The sequence below is a fragment of the Parus major genome, chromosome 1A (genome assembly GCF_001522545.3).
Source record: "Parus major isolate Abel chromosome 1A, Parus_major1.1, whole genome shotgun sequence".
In the NCBI taxonomy this organism is placed as follows: Eukaryota; Metazoa; Chordata; class Aves; order Passeriformes; family Paridae; genus Parus; species Parus major.
This window is the reverse complement of record NC_031773.1, coordinates 58,625,694-58,643,723: the sequence shown is the minus strand read 5'-3', so window position 1 is coordinate 58,643,723 and position 18,030 is coordinate 58,625,694. Positions and strand designations below refer to the sequence as shown.

General features: G+C 49.2%; 2 protein-coding genes across 5 annotated transcripts in view; one reads left to right on the top strand and one right to left on the bottom strand.

The window, feature by feature from the left end:
* Positions 1–455: 455 nt before the first annotated feature.
* On the bottom strand, positions 456–9,166 carry ADCK2 (aarF domain containing kinase 2). Its single transcript, XM_015629059.3, has 8 exons — positions 8,237–9,166; positions 7,421–7,567; positions 5,721–5,849; positions 4,960–5,055; positions 2,977–3,201; positions 1,968–2,096; positions 1,801–1,854; positions 456–1,245 (listed from the first exon to the last, which is right to left on the bottom strand). Exons 1-8 carry the CDS (start codon positions 9,164–9,166, stop codon positions 1,102–1,104), a joined length of 1,854 nt encoding a protein of 617 aa, XP_015484545.1. The 3' UTR covers positions 456–1,101.
* Positions 9,167–10,121: 955 nt separating this feature from the next.
* DENND2A (DENN domain containing 2A) overlaps positions 10,122–18,030 on the top strand; it is a 56,219-nt gene continuing 48,310 nt past the window's right edge. For 3 of the 4 annotated variants that reach the window (XM_033514844.1, XM_033514842.1, XM_033514846.1), the window contains exon 1: positions 10,122–10,224. The gene's annotated coding sequence lies outside the window, so the exon portion shown is untranslated. The remainder of the gene's footprint in view (positions 10,225–18,030) is intronic. The other variant, XM_015627814.2, reaches the window with a different exon arrangement.

Sequence of the window (18,030 nt, the reverse complement as noted above, 5' to 3'; positions counted from 1 at the left end):
CTTTCTCTTCATTGCTTAACCACCTGAGAACAGACCACTGCAGAGACCCTGCTCTACTGCTATTTCACACAGGGTACATCTGGGAATATATTCAGTACCACACTATTTCCAATCATTCATGGACTGTATTTCTCACTATTAAAATGCAGCCATAAAAACATTTTAATACTGCTATTAAAGTAACTGACTGTAAATGCCACGTGTAATCCAGCTCTTCTCCTGGCTTTATTTAATTTTAAGCATTCACAATGTGGTTTTGATCCATCAGGAAAATGCTTGGACTCTGGTTTGAAACCTGCTGGGAAAAAAAACCTTAAGTATCTGCATATCAGTTAAGGTTTTGAGTAGAGTGAAACCAGGGGAGCACCAGGGAGGGTAGTAGAGAAAATCATACAGAGCAGAAAAAAAAACCTCTTAAAGTTTCAGAAACAGAAAAATTAAGACCAGGACAAATATTCCCAGAAGTTGCTTTTTATTACGGAATTAGGTTTTCTGCCTAGGTAAATATTTTATTATGCTGTTTATAATCCAAACTCCTACTATAATGTACTAGAGTATAGGAGTCTGAAAAAAAATTGAAATAGTCTGCTTTTGTCATCCAAAATGAAAAAGAACAGACTGCTACATGCAGGATGTTAGGATACTTCTACAATAAAAGTAGAAGTTAAAAGTACAAAAGACAAACAGTTTTACTGGCTTTTTTCAGCCTGAATGTGTTGCTTAGGTGATGCTAGAACATCATTTCTCATACCACAGTGACAGGTAAATCAGTAAATTAAATATTTAACCTGATGTATTTTAAAACAGACTTGATCAATAAACATATTTTTGAAGAGGTTTTTAAAAACTACCAGAGCACATCAGCTCTTAGAACTGTGCAATGAGGGGGAAATGTCCAATTGTGCAAATTCTTCCTGCCTTCTGGGATAGACCTTCTGATCTTCCCATGCCTTGGCTGAAATGACTGAAGGCAGCGTCAGCGGAGAGCAGCCACTACGCTCCGCATCCCTGGGGCACACTTCTCACCTTCAGCTTCGCTCTGTGTCAGCTCACAGGCAGCACAGGTAACCCCCACAGGGGGAGGGCAGCAGCCACTGGAGTCTACTTGAGGGCAGAAGCTGCAGTTTTGATGAGCAGTGGCTTAGCTGCCTCCAGGATGTCCAGTTCAGGGTCCAGTGAACGTCCCAATCCTTCCAGGACCATGATGGCAAAGATGATGGAAGCAAAATTGCTCTCGAGCTTCACCTAGAACCACAACAGACTGAATGGTTCAGTGGACATTATTTTCTTCTGTACACCTTAAACCAAAGTACTAGCTCTGCCTAAGGTGAGTGGGAAGGGAAGAAGCTGGGGAGAGCATTTGCACACCTGAAACTATAAGGCAGCTCCACCAGTTGGACTGTGCAGCCCTGTGGCTGACAGCCCTGGTTCAAACCACCCCTAGTTCAAACCACCATACGTCTTTTGATTTCCAAAGTTGTTTGCAACTGTGGAAACTGTCCCCCAAATAATCAGTTATAAGGAGGTATCTACAGTCTAAGGGGCTATAAAAAAGGCAGGAAAAACTATGTGTTACAAAAATACTCTTTTAGTAAACAATATCAACCATCAAATGGCAGAGTGTGTATAAGACCTGAGAAACAGCATGCCTGCAACACTTGAATGCATTCCTGTGGTTCCTCTCCTAGCAGTTTGTTTCAGAAGTCAGTCCCCATCCTTGTTAACCCCTTGTGTTCCCAGCAGTTCTCCCTCTCCAGATGAACTTCCAGCTATTAAAGGCATACAGGGACAGGACCTCACCTTATGGGTCATCAATAGTTTGAAGACACTTGAGAGGAGATTTCCCACCTGAAGCTGGAATACACAAGGAGAATTTAACAGCTGATCAAAAAACCTTTTTGTTGCAGTTTTCAGTGCCAAGTTGCACTGAATTGCAGGGAAGTAAGACAGTGACATGATGCACTTGCCTTTCCCAAGGCAATGGTGTTGCCCCGGACCTTGGTCACAAGTTCTGCCATCTCAGCCTTGAAGCGCTCGATGTCCTGGCACTGATTGGCACGGGCATGGTGGAGGATCAGCTCTGCCACCCTCTCCCCCTGAGAAACAAGTTGAACAGGACAATCAGAACCCGATCACCGGGGACTTGAAATCAGATGCTTGCAGTTACTGCTTTTGGTTGCTGAGAAGTGCCCCTGGCAGCACAGAATGGGCCTGGATACAGGGTTTAGCATGGATTCTTTGGCATGCTTTGGCAGACCAAGACAAAATGTGTCCCTCTTTGAGGTGTGTCAGTGAGCCCTTCACCCTGCAGCTCTGAGAGACAGCAACAGACAACTAGGAGCACAATGCTTGTTCTCAGAATGAACAGGAGACACCAGCACTGGGTTCTCTAGTCCATCTAACAGTGAGTTTCAAGGAGGGAGGAGGATAATGTAGTTGCCCTGATATGGAGGAGCCTAGCAGAGGTCAGACCCCTCCACACACACACACACCTGTTTTCCTTCCGCTCCTCTATAGATGCTGACAACAGCAACAAGGAGGAAAACATATAGGCCTTCCAGCAGCAAGGCTGGGGAGAGGAACATGTGTGGCAGATGTAAACCCATTCTCTCTTCTTCTCTAGCAAAACCTTACAGATTCTAACTTGGCAGTCAGAATTTAATTTAATTTAATTTAATTTAAGTTAGTTAAGTTAGAAATATCATTAACAGCAGAAGCACTCCTAACCAGGAAGGGGCAGCCAGTGCTTCCCATTTAGCCCCTTCTAGTTCCTGGGGCCCTGAAATTGCTGCACTCTGGCAGCCTCCGTGCTGCAGCTGAGCAGCTTCTCCCTGTGTTTGGGGATAAGATGCTAGCAAGGCTTCTTGTCCCTCTTACCATTTTAAGGGGAAACAGGAAACTTTCCCTTTGGCCATCCACAGCCATCTCCCTTCCCCAGCCTCAGCTTGCCAGCCCCATGCCAGAGAGGGGCCTCACCTGTCCCTGGACCACAGCTGTGAACACGGCGCGGAAGTTCTGCATGTCGGCGCTCTGCAGCTCCGCCACGATCCCTGCATCCAGCAGCACCAGGCGCAGCTGCCGCGGGGGCGGCCGCGCTTCCAGCGCCAGGGACTCACACAGACCCTGCTCCGGCCGGGCCGTGCCTTGAACCAGGATGTTCCCGGGGTGCAGGTCGGCGTGGACAAAGTTGTCAACAAAGATCTGGAGGACAGGTAAGTGTGAGAGCAGCTCGTTCCAAGCAAACCTGGTCACACCCAAGGCCCCAGGCAAACGGCTCAGGGTTGTTTGTGGCCGGTTCTCCACCCTTACCCATGATGGGGCACCACCACCCACCACAGCAGGTGGCTTCTGCTGGAGACCAGCTCTGGTACTCACTGGTACTCGGAGCTGTGTGAAGGAATCCAGTGTTTCCTGGAGGTCAGGTAGGACAGCCAAGAGCCCCAGCAGGGAATGGCAGTGCCCCTTGACAATCAGCCCTAAATTGGGGCACACTGGTGGGCCTTAGCAAAGAGTAAAGCAGTAAGAATAGGCTGTTTGCCATTCAGTGGCAAAGGTTATAGTGAATGGTTAAGTTTGTCTAGTGCAGGACACCAACCCACATTGCAAAGTGCACTGAAAAGTAAGGAAAACAAGAGAAGAGGAAATAAATGTGTTTAGCTCTTCTCTGACTCTGCTTGCACTTAGCACCAGAAAGGACTGGCAAAAGGACAAGAACAAAACAGTAATTCCCACTCCACCACAACCCTCCTGCTGACCTGGGCAGGCCTTCCTGCCCCAATGAGATTATCTTTGTAGCTCATGGATTTCTCCTATGCATTTGTTCAAGTGCCATGTAAATAAATAGAGCTGTGTGAAAAAATATGGTGTTGCCTGGAAAGAATGACTTCTGCTAATTTTATGTCCTCCTTATTGAGAAACCCTACACAATAGACCCATATTCATTCTTGTGCACTCACGACTACATTATCTCTGTCATAACTACTCATCTTTCTGCTTTCCACAGTTAAGAGTCCAAATTATTTCACCATTCTGGTATGGAAGCCATTCCACATGAGTAATCATCCTATCTGCCTTCTTCTGCACCTCTTCTAGTTCTACTACAGAAGAGAGTCCAGGACAGCAAGGGACTAGAGCTGCAGAGTACTCAAGAAAGGGGTATCTGTTTTACTTACAGACATAATGTTGTTTCTTCTCTCTTTAATTTTTTTCTACTCCTACATTTTGAAACCAATCTTAGCATAAAACTATTCTGGTTCCAGCACTGCTTTTCTGAGTGGTAAAAGCAATTTCAGAGCCTGTCATACTACCTGGAACCAGAACTGGAGTTTCACTATTGCCCTAGCACAATGCTGCAGTTAGCAGGAGCATTTCATCTGACACACACTGCCCACACACTCAGTACTGTTAGGAGCTTTTGCAACTCTTCCCTGCTGGTTCTCGTGGCTCCTCACAAGACACTTGTACCACCCCCTCAACACTCCTTTCCAGATTATTTGGGATTATTTCAGCTACAGAACAAGTAGATAGCCAGAAGCTGAATCTGGCCAGGTTTGTTTGTCTTTACTCCAGATTTAGTTCTCCCTAACAAAAAGGCAGTTTTAGAGGAGTTGATGAAGAAAGTAGTTTTCCCTTAATCACATCCACAATCCCTGCGGAGCATGTGACATTTGCTAATAATGTTGCACTTTAAGGTATTTGGGCAATATGTGAATATTCATTGGAATGGATGAGTGGGTATCCTAAGCAAAGGCTGACCAAGGTGCACAGGCCAGTCCTGCTGTGTGCAGGCAGATGGCCCTTCTGCAGTGGCACAGCCTTATCTCAGAGCCTGAACAGGGGTGTCCAGCCCAGGCTTTACCCGCACAGTGGGTACAGGTAGGAAGCACATTGTCTTGTTATCCAGACTGAATAGTTCTGCAGGAAAACAACCTTCACTTGCAGCCCCAGCCAAGTGCCTACCATCTTCAGCAGCATGTCCATGCCCATCTTGGCCAGTCTCTGCCGCAGCTCCGTGTCAATCTCCACATGCAGGTAGCGTGAAATGGGCTCACTCTCCTGAAACAGAGACAGAGCTGAGTCAAACACCTGCTGCATCCCACCTTCAAACACACCTTTACCTGGGTGCCACAAGTGGGGGGAAGGTGATGATAATAGCCTAGAAAGGACTTGCCTTTGGGCAAGGAAAGAGGCTGTACCTAGTGTGATGGAAAACGTGAGAGAACCAAGGGTTTGTTCCTTGGAAAGACAGATGGTATTCCAGGGACAGAAACACCCTTGCCAGGGTCACGTGCAGGAAAACTAAGTCTGAGAGTAGCTTTGGTCTGTGACTCGAACATCCACAAGGGAAGTGAATCAAGGATCAGAAAGTGTCAGATTGCTGAGCTCCTTTCTTTGACCCACCACAGAGGAGAGGTTAAGTGTGGTGGTTTGCAAAGCACAGGCAAGCACATAGTAGCTGGACACACTGCTGGTCTGCTTAGTTTCAGTCCAAGTGTTCACTTCTATATGCAGTTGTCTGCTATCTGTCTTCAGGGATGCACTGACTGCAAACAAAAAGAGTGGAAGAGACTCTAAGGAAGGACATCAATCTCCTTAAGCAAATAAGAAAAATGCATCCTTCTGCCTCTGATCCTTCCCTCTCAAAAAGAAACATCTCCTTGACATGTTCTCCTTGGGGCCTTCTCACTGCTACCATTGCACCCAGACCCTACAATTCTTACCTCAAATGTTTCCACTAGAACATCTGCCGTTACCAAGGGCCAAAGCGGGGTTGGAAACTTCACAAAATCGACATCTAGGAAATTTTGTCGGAAGCGCTCCAGATTTCTGGCTTCGTAGCGTAAGTCAATCTCAAGGGAGAAACAGAAAAGCAGGCTGGAAATTAGATTCAACTAGGATTAGATCTTCAGGATCCTGTATGAGTTGCAATACTCAATACCAACACAACTAGTCAGAAAGCCAGAATGGAAACAAAATAAGAGTGGTGCTTCTCGCGCACTCATAGCTGTCCTGATGGAAGAGGAGCAGACCGGGTAATGGATGGTCCACGGCCAAACACCTTTGAAATACGGGTGCCTTACTAGAGGCACGGTGTCTCAAAATAGACCAGGACCGTGCTAAATTCAAAAATACAACAAGATCCTAAACTGAATCTATCCTGAACCAAAGCTTGCTGTCCAAATGCAAGGCAGGCAGACAAGACAGAAGAACTGCAGCCCCAGCCTCACTTGATGGATAGGCAGCCACATCAGGAAGAAATTGTAAATTTCTTAAATGTAATGTAAATTTACTTCTTTATGTAATGTAAAGCATACAAAATAATCCATTATGCCAAGTCCAGGCCCTGGTTCTTCAGTGAGCCAGTGTCTTGACACAAGGGCATCTCTCCAACTGTCTGCTACTGCTCAAGGAGGCAGGACAACCTTGCCTCACCTCCCTTGTCTAGCAGTGGGGGATGCTTCCTGTTCATTCAAAGGGAAAAAGCTACAATGAGCCTATCAGATGTTCTCCTAACCCTCAATCTTCTGCACATCCATCCAAGCTCTGCCAAACTGGTACAAATGACCTCGAGTCACATCTGACCACAGTCAACAGTTCCCAGCATGGATTTCCTGTGTAGAGGTTTTGCAATTGTAGAAAATAATTAAGGTTTTCAAAAGCTTGTTACAGACTTCAGACACTGCAATCTAGATACAACAATGAAATTAGCAGATAATGGCTCATTTTATAGAAACATAAGCCTAATTAAGCCTGCAGTGAGATCTTTATCAGTTTGATAGTAGCAATATTTCAGGACTGTGTCTTTAGAAGACATTAGTAAATCAGGATGCTTTCAAATCTGTTTGCAAAATTTTACTGACACTGTGAGTCTGATGATAATACAAAGTAGAATGTGTTATTAACTTCTGTGAAAACATTATTTATGCTTATATCTATCTATCCATCTATCTATCTCAGTGCTAAAAAACATGATTAGTGAGTACAGACTGCAAACATATATGTAAAACTATAGAAAAAAATCCACATGCTTGAGCACTTGCTTGGAGAAATTCTTTTCTAAGGAGTCTCACCAGCGTTCACTTTTCACAATGCTGCAAAAAGGACTGTGACTATGACTAGCTAGCTGTTCAGGCTGTCCATTAGAAAACACATTCAAAGTCTAAACATAATTTTCAAAGTTTAAAAAATAATTTTAGATCTAATAAAGATGTTTTTTCATTGCTTTGCTACTTTGTGAGCATATAAGCTCTCCTACAGTAACGTTATGTGATTTGATTAGACTACAGAACAGAAATAAAGAACAAGCCAGCCTTCATCTGACCATTTAAAATGCAGTGGTGTGAACAGAGCTAGAGCCAGCCAGTAGCAAGACAAAGGGCAGTTTGGTTTCAGTAGCTGGGGACCATGGCCTGGTGCATACCTGCTGCATCATAAGCTTCTCAAACTCCTCCACAATCTCTGTCAGACTGAGCCACTTGAACCCAGGGAGAAGTCCAATGATGCGGCTGCCCATCTTCATGAGAAACAGATCCATCTGGACTTGGTGGACCAGCCCAGGGTGCAATACCTGCACAGGAATGAGCAATAGCAACATCAATCCCCCAGACTCTCAACTTCCATCAGCTCAAGTGACACATCTCAAATATACAGAACCCAGCTTTATTAGAATGGGAGGCAACCACTTTCCTTGACTAGTCCTCAGAAGAACCCACGTTTTGCCATTGATTAGGTTAAAGAGAAATATTGTATCATTGTCAAATTCAGTGTATCTGTGCTGGAGACTACAGTCTCGCCCAAAGACATTCTTCACCACTTTCAGTCTCACCCTGTCCCTGATTAGTATTTGAAGCTGCTCAAATATAAAGTTTCTTTAAATAAACATTGCTGGAACACACTTACGTGTTTCAGATTTCTTCATGTGAGCAGAGAAGGAGGTTTGCTGTCTGGAAGGTGCAATCAACCTTAATACTGATTCTTTTAGTGTAAATTGGGCCCTTGGAGGCATTCTTAGTACCCACATGGCACATCGAATCTTGAGCTCTCCTCTGGGAAGAGCTGGGGCCACCACAAGTGTGGATTGTGGCTGGCTGGAACAAAAGAGCACCAAGAGAGACAGCATCCCTTCTTGCTCTACCTGGACCTAGCCAGCTACTCCTCTCCACGGGAGTTAGAATGTGACGGACCTCATCCAGCGCGCTCCATTTCCACACATCTACCATTCAGGCACATGACTTACTTTAATGGCTACAGGCACGAGGTGTCTGGCTGATGACGGATTTGCGTTCAGCAGCGGCTTGGCCCCCTGCTCCATAAGGGACATCCTACTCACGGGACTTCCCTGGGAGCAGTCTGCAGAACTCAGTTCCTCCCTGCTTCTCTCATCCCGTATCTCCTTGCTCTTCCTCCTTCTCAGCCACCCGAGGAGGCCTCTAAAGCCTGACACTTCCCACGCTTCGAAGGCGGACCTGAACTCCGAGCGTGGCTCCAGCTGCTTGGCCCTGGAGCCGGCAATGGCAGCGAGGTCGGCATAGGCTTTATACACCTGGGCAACGCAGCCCGAGCCGACCGGCTCCCGGCTCGGGAACTTGAGGACGCCCATCCACTCCTCACCGAAGGCCTTCCTCAAGAGCTCGTCGGTGTGGCCCCACGGGTGCGGGCTCACCTCGACGTGCAGCTTGGAAAACTCATCACAGAAGGCCTCCGAGAAGAGGTCCCTGCGGGTGCTGGCCCACTGGCCCAGCTTGACACACGTGGGGCCGGCGGCCTCGGCCGCCCTGCGCAGCAGCCGCAGCCACCGCGCTCCCACGCCGGGCCACAGCCGGCTCAGCGGGTAGAGCAGCAGCAGCGGCCCGAAGCGCAGCAGGAGCCCGCAGGCGCGGACACCCAGCCGCAGCACCAGAGCCAAGCGCCGCAGCAGCCCCCGGGGCGGCCGCTCCGCGCCGCGCACCGCCGCCCACGCCGGGCCGCGCTGTCCCGGCCTCTCCTTCCAGCCGGTCCCGGTGGGCACGGCCGCGGGCACGGCCAAGGCCAGGGCGCCCCAGCGCCCGGCGAGCGGCCCGGAGCGCCCCGCGCCCGCCCGCCCGGGCAGCGTCGGCCGGATCCTGGCCGCGGCGGCGCGCACGAGCAGCGGGAGCGGGAGCAGCCGCGCGGCGCCGCCTGCCACCATCGCGCGCGCTCCCGCCACCACCGCGCGCGCACCCGCCGCCCGCGCCGGCCCCGCCGGGGGCAGGGGGCGGGAGGGGGCCGCGCCCAGCCAATCGGCGCCCCGGAGCGCGGAGAATCCCCGCCCCTTAAAGGGCCAGCAGCGAGAGTCTGGCGGGAGCTCGCGCGCGGGCACGCCGGCGGCACCAGAACGCCGCTAGGGGGGCGCGTGCCCGAGCTGTCCCCTCAGCACCGGGAGCGTCCCCTCGGGACCTGGCTGTAGTGGATGGGGACGGGCGGGAAGGGGCCGCGCTTGGGCCGGGGACCTTCACACCTCCATCTGTTTTGAATCGTAGAAACACTGAATATCCTGAGCTGGAAGAGACCCGTCGGGATTATGGCGTCCAGCTCCCGACCCCGCACAGGACACCCCAAGGGTCACCCCACGGGCCTGAGAGCGTTGTCCAAACGCTTATCGAGCTCTGTCAGGCTTGGTGCTGTGACCACTGTCCTGGGGAGCCTGTTCCAGTGCCTGACCACCCCCCGGGTGAAAAACCTTTCCCTAACACCCAGTGTCAGATCAGGGAATGGAAGTTGCAGGTTTGAGGCATTCCTGCCTACTTGCTCTCCCGCGATGAGCCTGTGACCCGCTCAGCCTCGGGAAGCCGTGCCAGTGACAGCTTCTGGACAGTGACAGCAAGTCAGGACTTTCTACGTTTCCCCGGAAATCTTTCAGTCCGCAGCCAGATTTTCACTCAGCTGCACTTTGCCCTGCGGGCCTCGACACCGGCAGCCCCGCCGCCTCCCTCGGGCACCCCGCTTCCCCCGGGCGGGCAGCACAGGACGCTCCATGCCCGGAGCGAGGGGCGGGCGCGGCCGCCTCGGCGGCGGGGCGGGACGGGCCGGGGCGGGACGGGGCGGCGCTCCCGCCGGAGGGCGGCCGGGGCCGGGGCCGGGGCCGGTGGCGGCGGGGGCGGGCGGGGAGCCCCCAGCCGCGGGTCCGCAGCCGCCAGCCCGGCGCCGGGCGCCGCCGCCGTCATGCCGGGACACGGCCCCCCTGCTCCGCTGCTGCTGCCGAGGAAGGTAGGGAGGCGCCGAGGGGACGCTAAGGCGGGAGAGCGGGCAGAGGTGCTGCTCCAAAAAAAAAGCCTCTTAATTCCCTCTTCCCTTCCGCCCCCCAGCTGGCTTTTCTTCATCCCCGGCTGCAGAGAGGGAAAGCGGGGGCCGGCAGCCGAATCCCCCCGCGCTCCCGCTTTCCCGCCGGGACGGGGAGGCTGCTGCTCCCGCCGGGCGCCGGAGGGCCGGGCCCGCTGCTGGAGCGGGGCTCGGCCGGGGGGAGAGGGGCGAGCCAACCTGGGGAGCTGCTGAAAAGTCGACCCTGAAAAGTGTCGAGAAAGAGTGCTGAAAGAGTCGGGAGCGGCGGGGCGGAGGAGCAGCGGCAGCCCCGCCACCCAGCACGGGGCCCCCGAGTGAACTCAACCCTGCCTCGGTCTCTAGCACAAAACGGAGAAGGACACGCTAAACACATTCTTTGGAGGAAGCCCGGGCCCTGCTGAAGCAAACAGCTTGAGTTCTCGGTTCGGCAAAACCCTGAATCCCCCTGTGATATTAGCCCTGCACTTCTCTCTCTCCCTCTCTCTCTCTGCTTTCCTCTTACTTTGCCTTCGGCTGAAGGAGCTCCTGCAGTTGTGTGCAGCCTGTGGCTTACCAGGGTGGCACGTCTCCCTCCCGGTGGGGATCGGTGGGAGTATTCACCTGTCCTGGGGAGAAAAACGCTTTCTTGCCTTCCTGCTCTCGTACCCAGGGATGATGGGCGCTAATGGGTCAGGGATGGAGTTGTCGGAGGGGAATGTTGTTTGAGAAGGGAACAAGGAAGAAGTTACAGCTGGCTGCTGCCGTGATCCCAAGGTGTCAAATGCAAACTGGGAGGTAAAACCATGTCAGCTGTATCTGGGACACTTTCAGAGGTTTTGGCTTTTCGAGTGTCCAGGAAGCATGTCTCTTGACGCTTGGTGCAGGAAAAGTGGTGGTCATAGGAGACTGAGGCTTTCTGACTGCTTGGGTCTGCACTGGAGCCTCCTCACAAGAGCAGGGACTAAGTGCTAAACATGGGCCCTTAATTCTACTCTTTACAAGAACACCACTTTTTTCCAAGACAGGTCAGCAAGTTGTTCCTGACCCTGAGTTATTCCCAGCCACCTTTGCTCTTGCCGTTTAAGTAGCTGTTTAAGTTTGTTGCTTTTGGAGAAGAGCATCTCCAGCCTGGAACTCAGCAGGGAGGATAAAGCTGGGATGACCAGAGGGATTTCCATGGGGCTTTTATTTGCTACTGTGAGGGGAGCTGCTGGTGTTGGTGGTGGATTAAAAAGCCGTTTTCTGTGTTGGCTGCCACCTTACTGACCACTGGTTCTTGGTGTGTGGTAGTGAGGTCCAATAATGTGTACTGGCTCTGTTTTCTGCACCACCAAAAAGGGAGTTGTTATTGCATCCTGGCAGAGGAAAAGAATGCATTTCCTCCACCCTTGTATTCTGAATTGTTGTCATTGGGGTAGTGTTCGTGGGGTTTGGTGCATGTTGGGTTTGAGGGGTTTTGTTTGGTTGTTGTTTGGGTTTTTAAAATAATCCAGGCAGCGTTTCAGCCTGTGAAAATGGATAACTACTATGTTGGGTCAGGCTTGGAAGCAACTGAAAACGCTAAGTATGGAAATGAGAAGAAAGCCACAGGATTTCCCAGGGTAATAAGGTGCCTTTTTGAGAAAACGGAAGAGAAAGCACTGCAAACGAAGAGCGCTGGAGTGGCTGGGGATGTAAAAAGCAGAGTAAAGATTTATGGCTCTCCTGGGACCACTCTCTGCCGCGTGGGTGAGAAGGTTGTGCGCTGAAGCCTGGCTTGGCCTTCGGCACATCCGTGTCCTAGCAGTCCACACAGAAGATCCTCCCTGTTCATCAGCTCAGATCCCAAGTGCAGTGTTCCTTGTAGACCACAAGTGCACGTGGAGTGTCCCAAAGCTCTGCTTTTGGTACTGCCCCCAGCTCGCTGCCTTGGGAAAGCTTTTAGGACATTTTGTCTGCAAAGACAACCTCTGTGTGTGCTCTCTGTTCTCAAGAAACAAGAAGAGCATTTAGATCCTTTGTCAGACACTTAGAATAGGCTTATCTTTTTCCCATGCTTGGTGTATTTACATATTAGAAATGTTCGTTTTGACAAGGAGATAATCAATAAAGACCACGTAAGCTGTGTTTTTCAGAAATGATCTTAATCCAGGAGTAGCTTTTTCAATGAGTTGTTCTTAATATCAGCCATAACAACTAATTCATACGGAAAGGACTTAAAATCTCTATTTTGCTGGGTGCTCTGGGAGCACAGAAGCAAGCTCAGTCCTTCCCCAGGCTTAAGAAATGTATTGATTAAATCATCACACAACAGTCTCTTAAAGATGGAGAGGTGCTGGGCATTTCAGAAGTGTCTGATAAGTGCTGTGTCCTTTTGGATCCCCTGAATGCATCATTCAAAGCAGCTGGTTCTCCCTTCCTTTTGTAACACCTGACATTTATTTCCTGGCTGGAACTGTGTGGAAGCTGCTCCTTCCTAAGTGGAGGCCAGACCAAGGGGAGAAAAGGCAGTGTAGTGCACCATTAAGCCCAAGAGAGTGGAGAAGAACCTCTCTTAGTTGAAGCTGGTTAATTGTGATGATCTAAGGCCTTCAGAACTGGGGCGTAAGCTCTTTTGGGAAGCATTTTTTAGCGGAAGGATTTAAGTACTAGTGGCTGATATGTCTGTTGGCAGGATCCCAAGAGCTGGCTGGAAGAGGCCTCTACTATGAAAGAAATGCTGAAATAGGACTTTTAATGCACTTGCATAGCAGTTCCTTACAGGCTGAGAAGACTCTCCAGAGGGAAGGAGGGATGGGATAGAGCTGGAAAGAAATTTCTTGTTTCATTCAAGTCTGGACAGTAAATGAGTGATCCTGGCTTTGCTTAGACACAGCTCAAATAACACTATATCTGAGGTATCTGTAAGCACCTTTTTACAGCACAAACCAGGAAAAGAGACAGTGTTTTCTTTACTGTGGCTCTGAAGTGCAATGGAAAAGGCAGTAGCGTGTTGATCTTGCTAATGGGATTTTTTTTCTGGTCTTCACCTTGGAGATGCTTTATCAGCTCCTGGAAACTGAAGCAGAGGCTGAAATGTGAGGATCTGCATGACATTTGGGGATGGCTTTAGCCCAGGTTTTAGTGAAGATGACCACATGACTGAACTCCCAGCTTCATGTGCTTTTGAAATGTAGTTTCTGCAGGGGCCTTGGTTGACCTTGAAGTGGGTGTCTGAGACAATCTAGAGTCCCTGGAGTCTCTGATCTCTACACCCTGGGATTTCAACTAAGGCCTGTGTCCTTTGGTGGAAGGCTAGCACTGAGCAGGCTGAGAATCAATTCAAGGTCTCTGTATATAAAGCACTAAAAGGCATCATCACTGTCTTAAATAAATATTTGAGGTTCTATAGGCTGGTCCTATTCAAGATCTCTCACAGCCTTTACATGGTTTAGTTGGGTCAAAGTGCTCTGTGTCTGCAGGCATGGCACTGATGAGGTGAAAGTCATAATTCCCCAGGCCTTTCTTGATCAAAGCAGTGGATACTTACCTGCCTCTCGAGTGAGTTTTCACCAGTTCATGTCTTTCAGTGAGCTGAGAGCTCAGTGGGAACTCATGGCAGCAAGACACCCACCTTTGGGGCTCTGCCATCAGGATGGCCCAGTCCCTGCTGTGCTGAGACAGCTCTGAGCCGCTCTGAACCCTATGATGTGGTTCCAGCCCGTCATCCTTGCAGTTGCTCACAGAGGCTGTGCTCTTGGGATAATCTTGGCATGATGGCTGGGGTGTTCCTGTGCTGAAACACAGGAATACAACTCCCCTGAGTTTGCACTGCTCTGAGGTAAATACATTGCCTAAACATTTTCTGGGCAAATGTGGGGTCCTGTGTGTGCGCAACAAAAACCCCAAAAGGGAGCTCATGGGAAATCTTCCTTGCAAGAGGTTTGAAACACTGTGACTCCTTTCTTTTATTATGAATAATTTTTATTAGAAATTATGAGGACATAATTTCTATTTTTTTGAAAATAGTACTGTTCCATGGTAAAGCTGAAGGAAGTCAAGCACAGTTAGAAAGGCAGAGGCTTGAAAGAGTAATGTCGTACTGGAATGAATGCTGTGAGTGCTGGTGTTCATTCTTTGCTTCAGTGCTTTTTCCCTTCCCCAGGTTAGGGAAACCAGCTGCAGCTGGCATAGTGTTACTTTCAAGGATTTAGGAAAGCAGATGCAAGATTTAGTGGTGATTTAAGGTCAGTTTTTACTGATTAAACTTGTTAGGAGCTGATATGTCTCTGAGGCATTCTTAGGGCAGGACTGTCATGCCAGTGCTGGGGCAATGCCAGTTAGGTTTCCTTGGGGTCTTCTGGTTCTCTTGTTTTTAATGTCTGGTGCAAACAAGAATTTGGCTTGACTGTTTTACGTGCATGTGCTGGTACACATGACCTTTGCTGAATGTGAGATGCATCTGTGTCTGCCTTCTAACAAGCAATTCCTTGGCTGGGGTAAAGGCTCAGGCTGCTCACTGGGAGCAGGAGGGCCAAGAGGGGAGATGTTTGCACTGCAGCCAAGCTGCTGTGTCCAGCCTGGGCAGGAGCTGCTGGTCCTCAGTCCCCCTGCACTGCAGGCAGAGCTCTGGCTCAGCCCTGTGCTCCTGGGCTGGGAACTGGCAGTGTTTACGTGATGAAAGGGAGCAGAAGATGGCTTTTCCTGAGCTCTGCTTTTGCCCATACATGTGCTGGCCCAGGGCCAGGATGGAAACTCTGTCCTCATGAGTTGAGAGAGGGAGATGGGAGGAGCGAGAGATGAAGAGGGGCCCAGAAGCAGAGTGAGTTAAAATAAAAACACCAGCTCACATAGAGAAAAGCCTGTAACAGATGGCCCTGGCCATCCACTGGGTTCTTCATGCAGTTGGTTCCACATGCAATGCTGACAAGACCTCACCTAGAAGCCTGAGTGAGGGGCCTGGACCACTTTGAGATGTGTGATGGAAGATCAGAGTAAAAGGCAAAAGGAGGGAAGCTAGACAGGTAAGCCAGCTGTGGTTCAGCTCTCTCTGATGGTGATGCCTGAAGTGGACTCTGGGACTTGCTGCTACTAGTGCTGTGCCACTAATAAGGCAGGTGCTGCCATGTGAGCCATTGTAGGAGCACTGCTTTGTTTTCAAGTGTGGCATCCTTTAACTGTGGCCAATCTTGCCTCCCCTATAAAATAGCACTGTTAATGCTGGTGGGGGTTTGTTCCACTGCTCTCATTCCCTCTAGAATATGTGCAGCACAGAGCTATTGATCTGAATGGAGCCTGGTGTAAATACAGGTTCTGCCAGGAGGTGCTGTATTTTCTGATGCCCTTCTCCTCATCAGGCATCATGGTAAGTAATCAGATTGGCTGAACAGTTCAGCATATGAAGTGCTGACCTTGCTTGGAAAGGCTTTGCCATGGTAGGATATCTGTGCTGGAGACTGTGCCTGGCAGAAAAGCTGGTCTTGGGAGAAGCACTCACAAAAGCTTTACTCTGAGCTCATTTGAAAATCTGGCACAGACACTTAAAATGTCATGAGCTGATGATGTTTAAGGGAAGCTTGAGTGGGGAAAGGTGCCACCTCACTTGGAAGTGGTTGAAGGAGTTCGGGATGAGACCCTGCCAGACCTTGAGACTCCTGATCCTACAGATCCCAGAGAGCAGATGGCTCCTGACCAAGTTCAGTCGCATAAGTTGTGTTTCCAGAAACTTACTGGCGACTCTGGCAGTCCACTGGAGAGACTGTTTCAGGGGCAAGGACTTGCTGTTCTTTGTAATCAGAGCCACTTTAAATGGCTAGATGCTCTGTGTTTTAATTAGATTTCCCTTTGGGAATGAAAGTGGTGAAGTGTTTCTGCAATCCTGCCACATTTAAATATTCTGTACTGTGTCCCCATTCTGGCAAATCGTTTAGGCAGACATGTAGGTCTCGGTGCATGCTTAAATCCACCCATCCAAGTGCTTTGGCTCCCAGTACAGGACATTATTCCTGCTCTGGGAGGTTTGGAACCGGACTTCACGCACCCTAATTGGAGGTAGCAATATGCTTTGAGCATAGACTTAAAAATTAAGCGTGTGCTTAAGTGTTCTCATCACAAGAGGTCTCCCACTCACCCACGTGTATTCTGTAGAATCATTTTGTTTTAGCAGTGCCCTTGAATGTGGATTTTCTCTTCTTACCCTGCCAGGCCCTTGCCAAGCGCTTGCTGATAAGCCCTGTTGCTGTGAGCAGTTCAGGTGAGATGCTGTCACAGGCCTGGTATTTTGGCAGCATTGTGGATAGGCATGCATGTGTGAATGATTAAATCAACCCATCGGGGTGTCATCTGGAGAGGAACAAATGCTGAGCTTGCTTTGCAGGCGAGGGGGGAGGATGAGATCCCGCTCTAGTTTTTGCTGAAAGCTTTTCCCCTCTGCAGATGTGCAGCTGCTGCAGCTCTCTGCCAAAAGGCGGCCGTGACTTTCAGAGCTGGGGAGCGTGCACACATCTGTTTGCAGAGGAGAGCAGCAAAGGGGCTCAGCTCTCCTGTCCCAGGGGATTATGTCCTCGTGATAGATGGTGCTGACTGTCATGGAGGGAAATGGCAAATTTCACGGGATACTGAGAGGGCACTCCATAAATACGAGTTTGCTTGCCGGTGTCAGCCAAACGCCACCTTTCTAAATTAAAAAGGAAAGAGCTTCCAGAAACTTTTCAGTTTTGTTCTATCAAATCACTATTGGAGATTTTCAATCACTATTGGAGATTTCTCTTTAAAAGCATTAAGCCCCTGCAGAAGTTGTGTGTTTTCTACATGCAAAAATGCAATGTGTTTCAGCTGCAAAGGGTGCTGTGATCCCAAAGGCTTCACAGGGCTTTTGGCTAAGAGTTGAGTCTTGAGTTATCCAGAGCTCAGAGTGGCTTTGTAGCAAAGAGAAATAAATGCCCCTTACTAAAACTGAGACGGAAGTCTCTGCACCAGCACATGTAGCACTGCAAAAATTAGCATTCAGCCAAAACCAGACCCTGGAGCATCCTCCACAATTTACTGGTCCATGAGAGCTTTTTCCTTGAATTCAGAGAGTTTGGGATTAAGTAACTCAGAATTTGGTTTTCCCTGCCTTGACATGCTAGGCTGCATGTATAGCAATCCCCAGTCAAATTCTACAAGACAATTTGTTACTGTAAGGAAATGTGTAAGATATTGAGCTTTTTCCAGATGATGTCAGAAGCCCTGATCTATCTGGCTCTTGTTTCTCAGCTTTGTCAAACTCTTGAGAGAAGCCTGAGAGGTTTTCTACTGGGAAACCAACACATGGTAACTGTTTTTGCATCAGATTTCTGTCTTTGTCCCCTGAGATAACTGTGAGTGACTCCAGGCTGAAGTTTTGCCATGGTGTCACCTCTCACATAACAGCCCTGTACTTGTGGTGGTGAAGGATACTGACAGCTATTGCTTCTTAGTTTGTGCTAAAACTTGCCCCATCAGTGTCCTCTTGTTTGCACAGCAGGAAACTTTCCTTATAGAATGATTTAGCTTACTCAAATTCAGTGGGAAACCAAGGTTTTGCCCCTGTTAAATTCATAAATTACTCCATTAGTCAAAGACAATCTTGAGTATGTTTCAAGGAAAATTAGGATCACCTCTAAAAGGCACAAATTTCATAAAATGTTGTCAGAATTTGTTGAGCTGGTTTTTTGGTTGCTTGGGGTTTTTTCATAGTTTATTCTGACATGTAATAAATATATTGCTTCAGTTCCACTTGCTTAATGTTTATTTGCATGGGGTAAAATAATTTTC

Excerpts from the sequence above, each read along its gene's own strand:
- ADCK2 (XM_015629059.3), bottom strand. The coding sequence starts at position 9,166 with ATGGTGGCAGGCGGCGCCGCGCGGCTGCTCCCGCTCCCGCTGCTCGTG. Across the intron at positions 5,850-7,420 it reads AGAAGCTTATGATGCAGCAG|ATTGACTTACGCTACGAAGC; the intron begins GTATGCACCAGG and ends TTCTCCCTTGAG. Across the intron at positions 5,056-5,720 it reads TTCTAGTGGAAACATTTGAG|GAGAGTGAGCCCATTTCACG; the intron begins GTAAGAATTGTA and ends TCTCTGTTTCAG.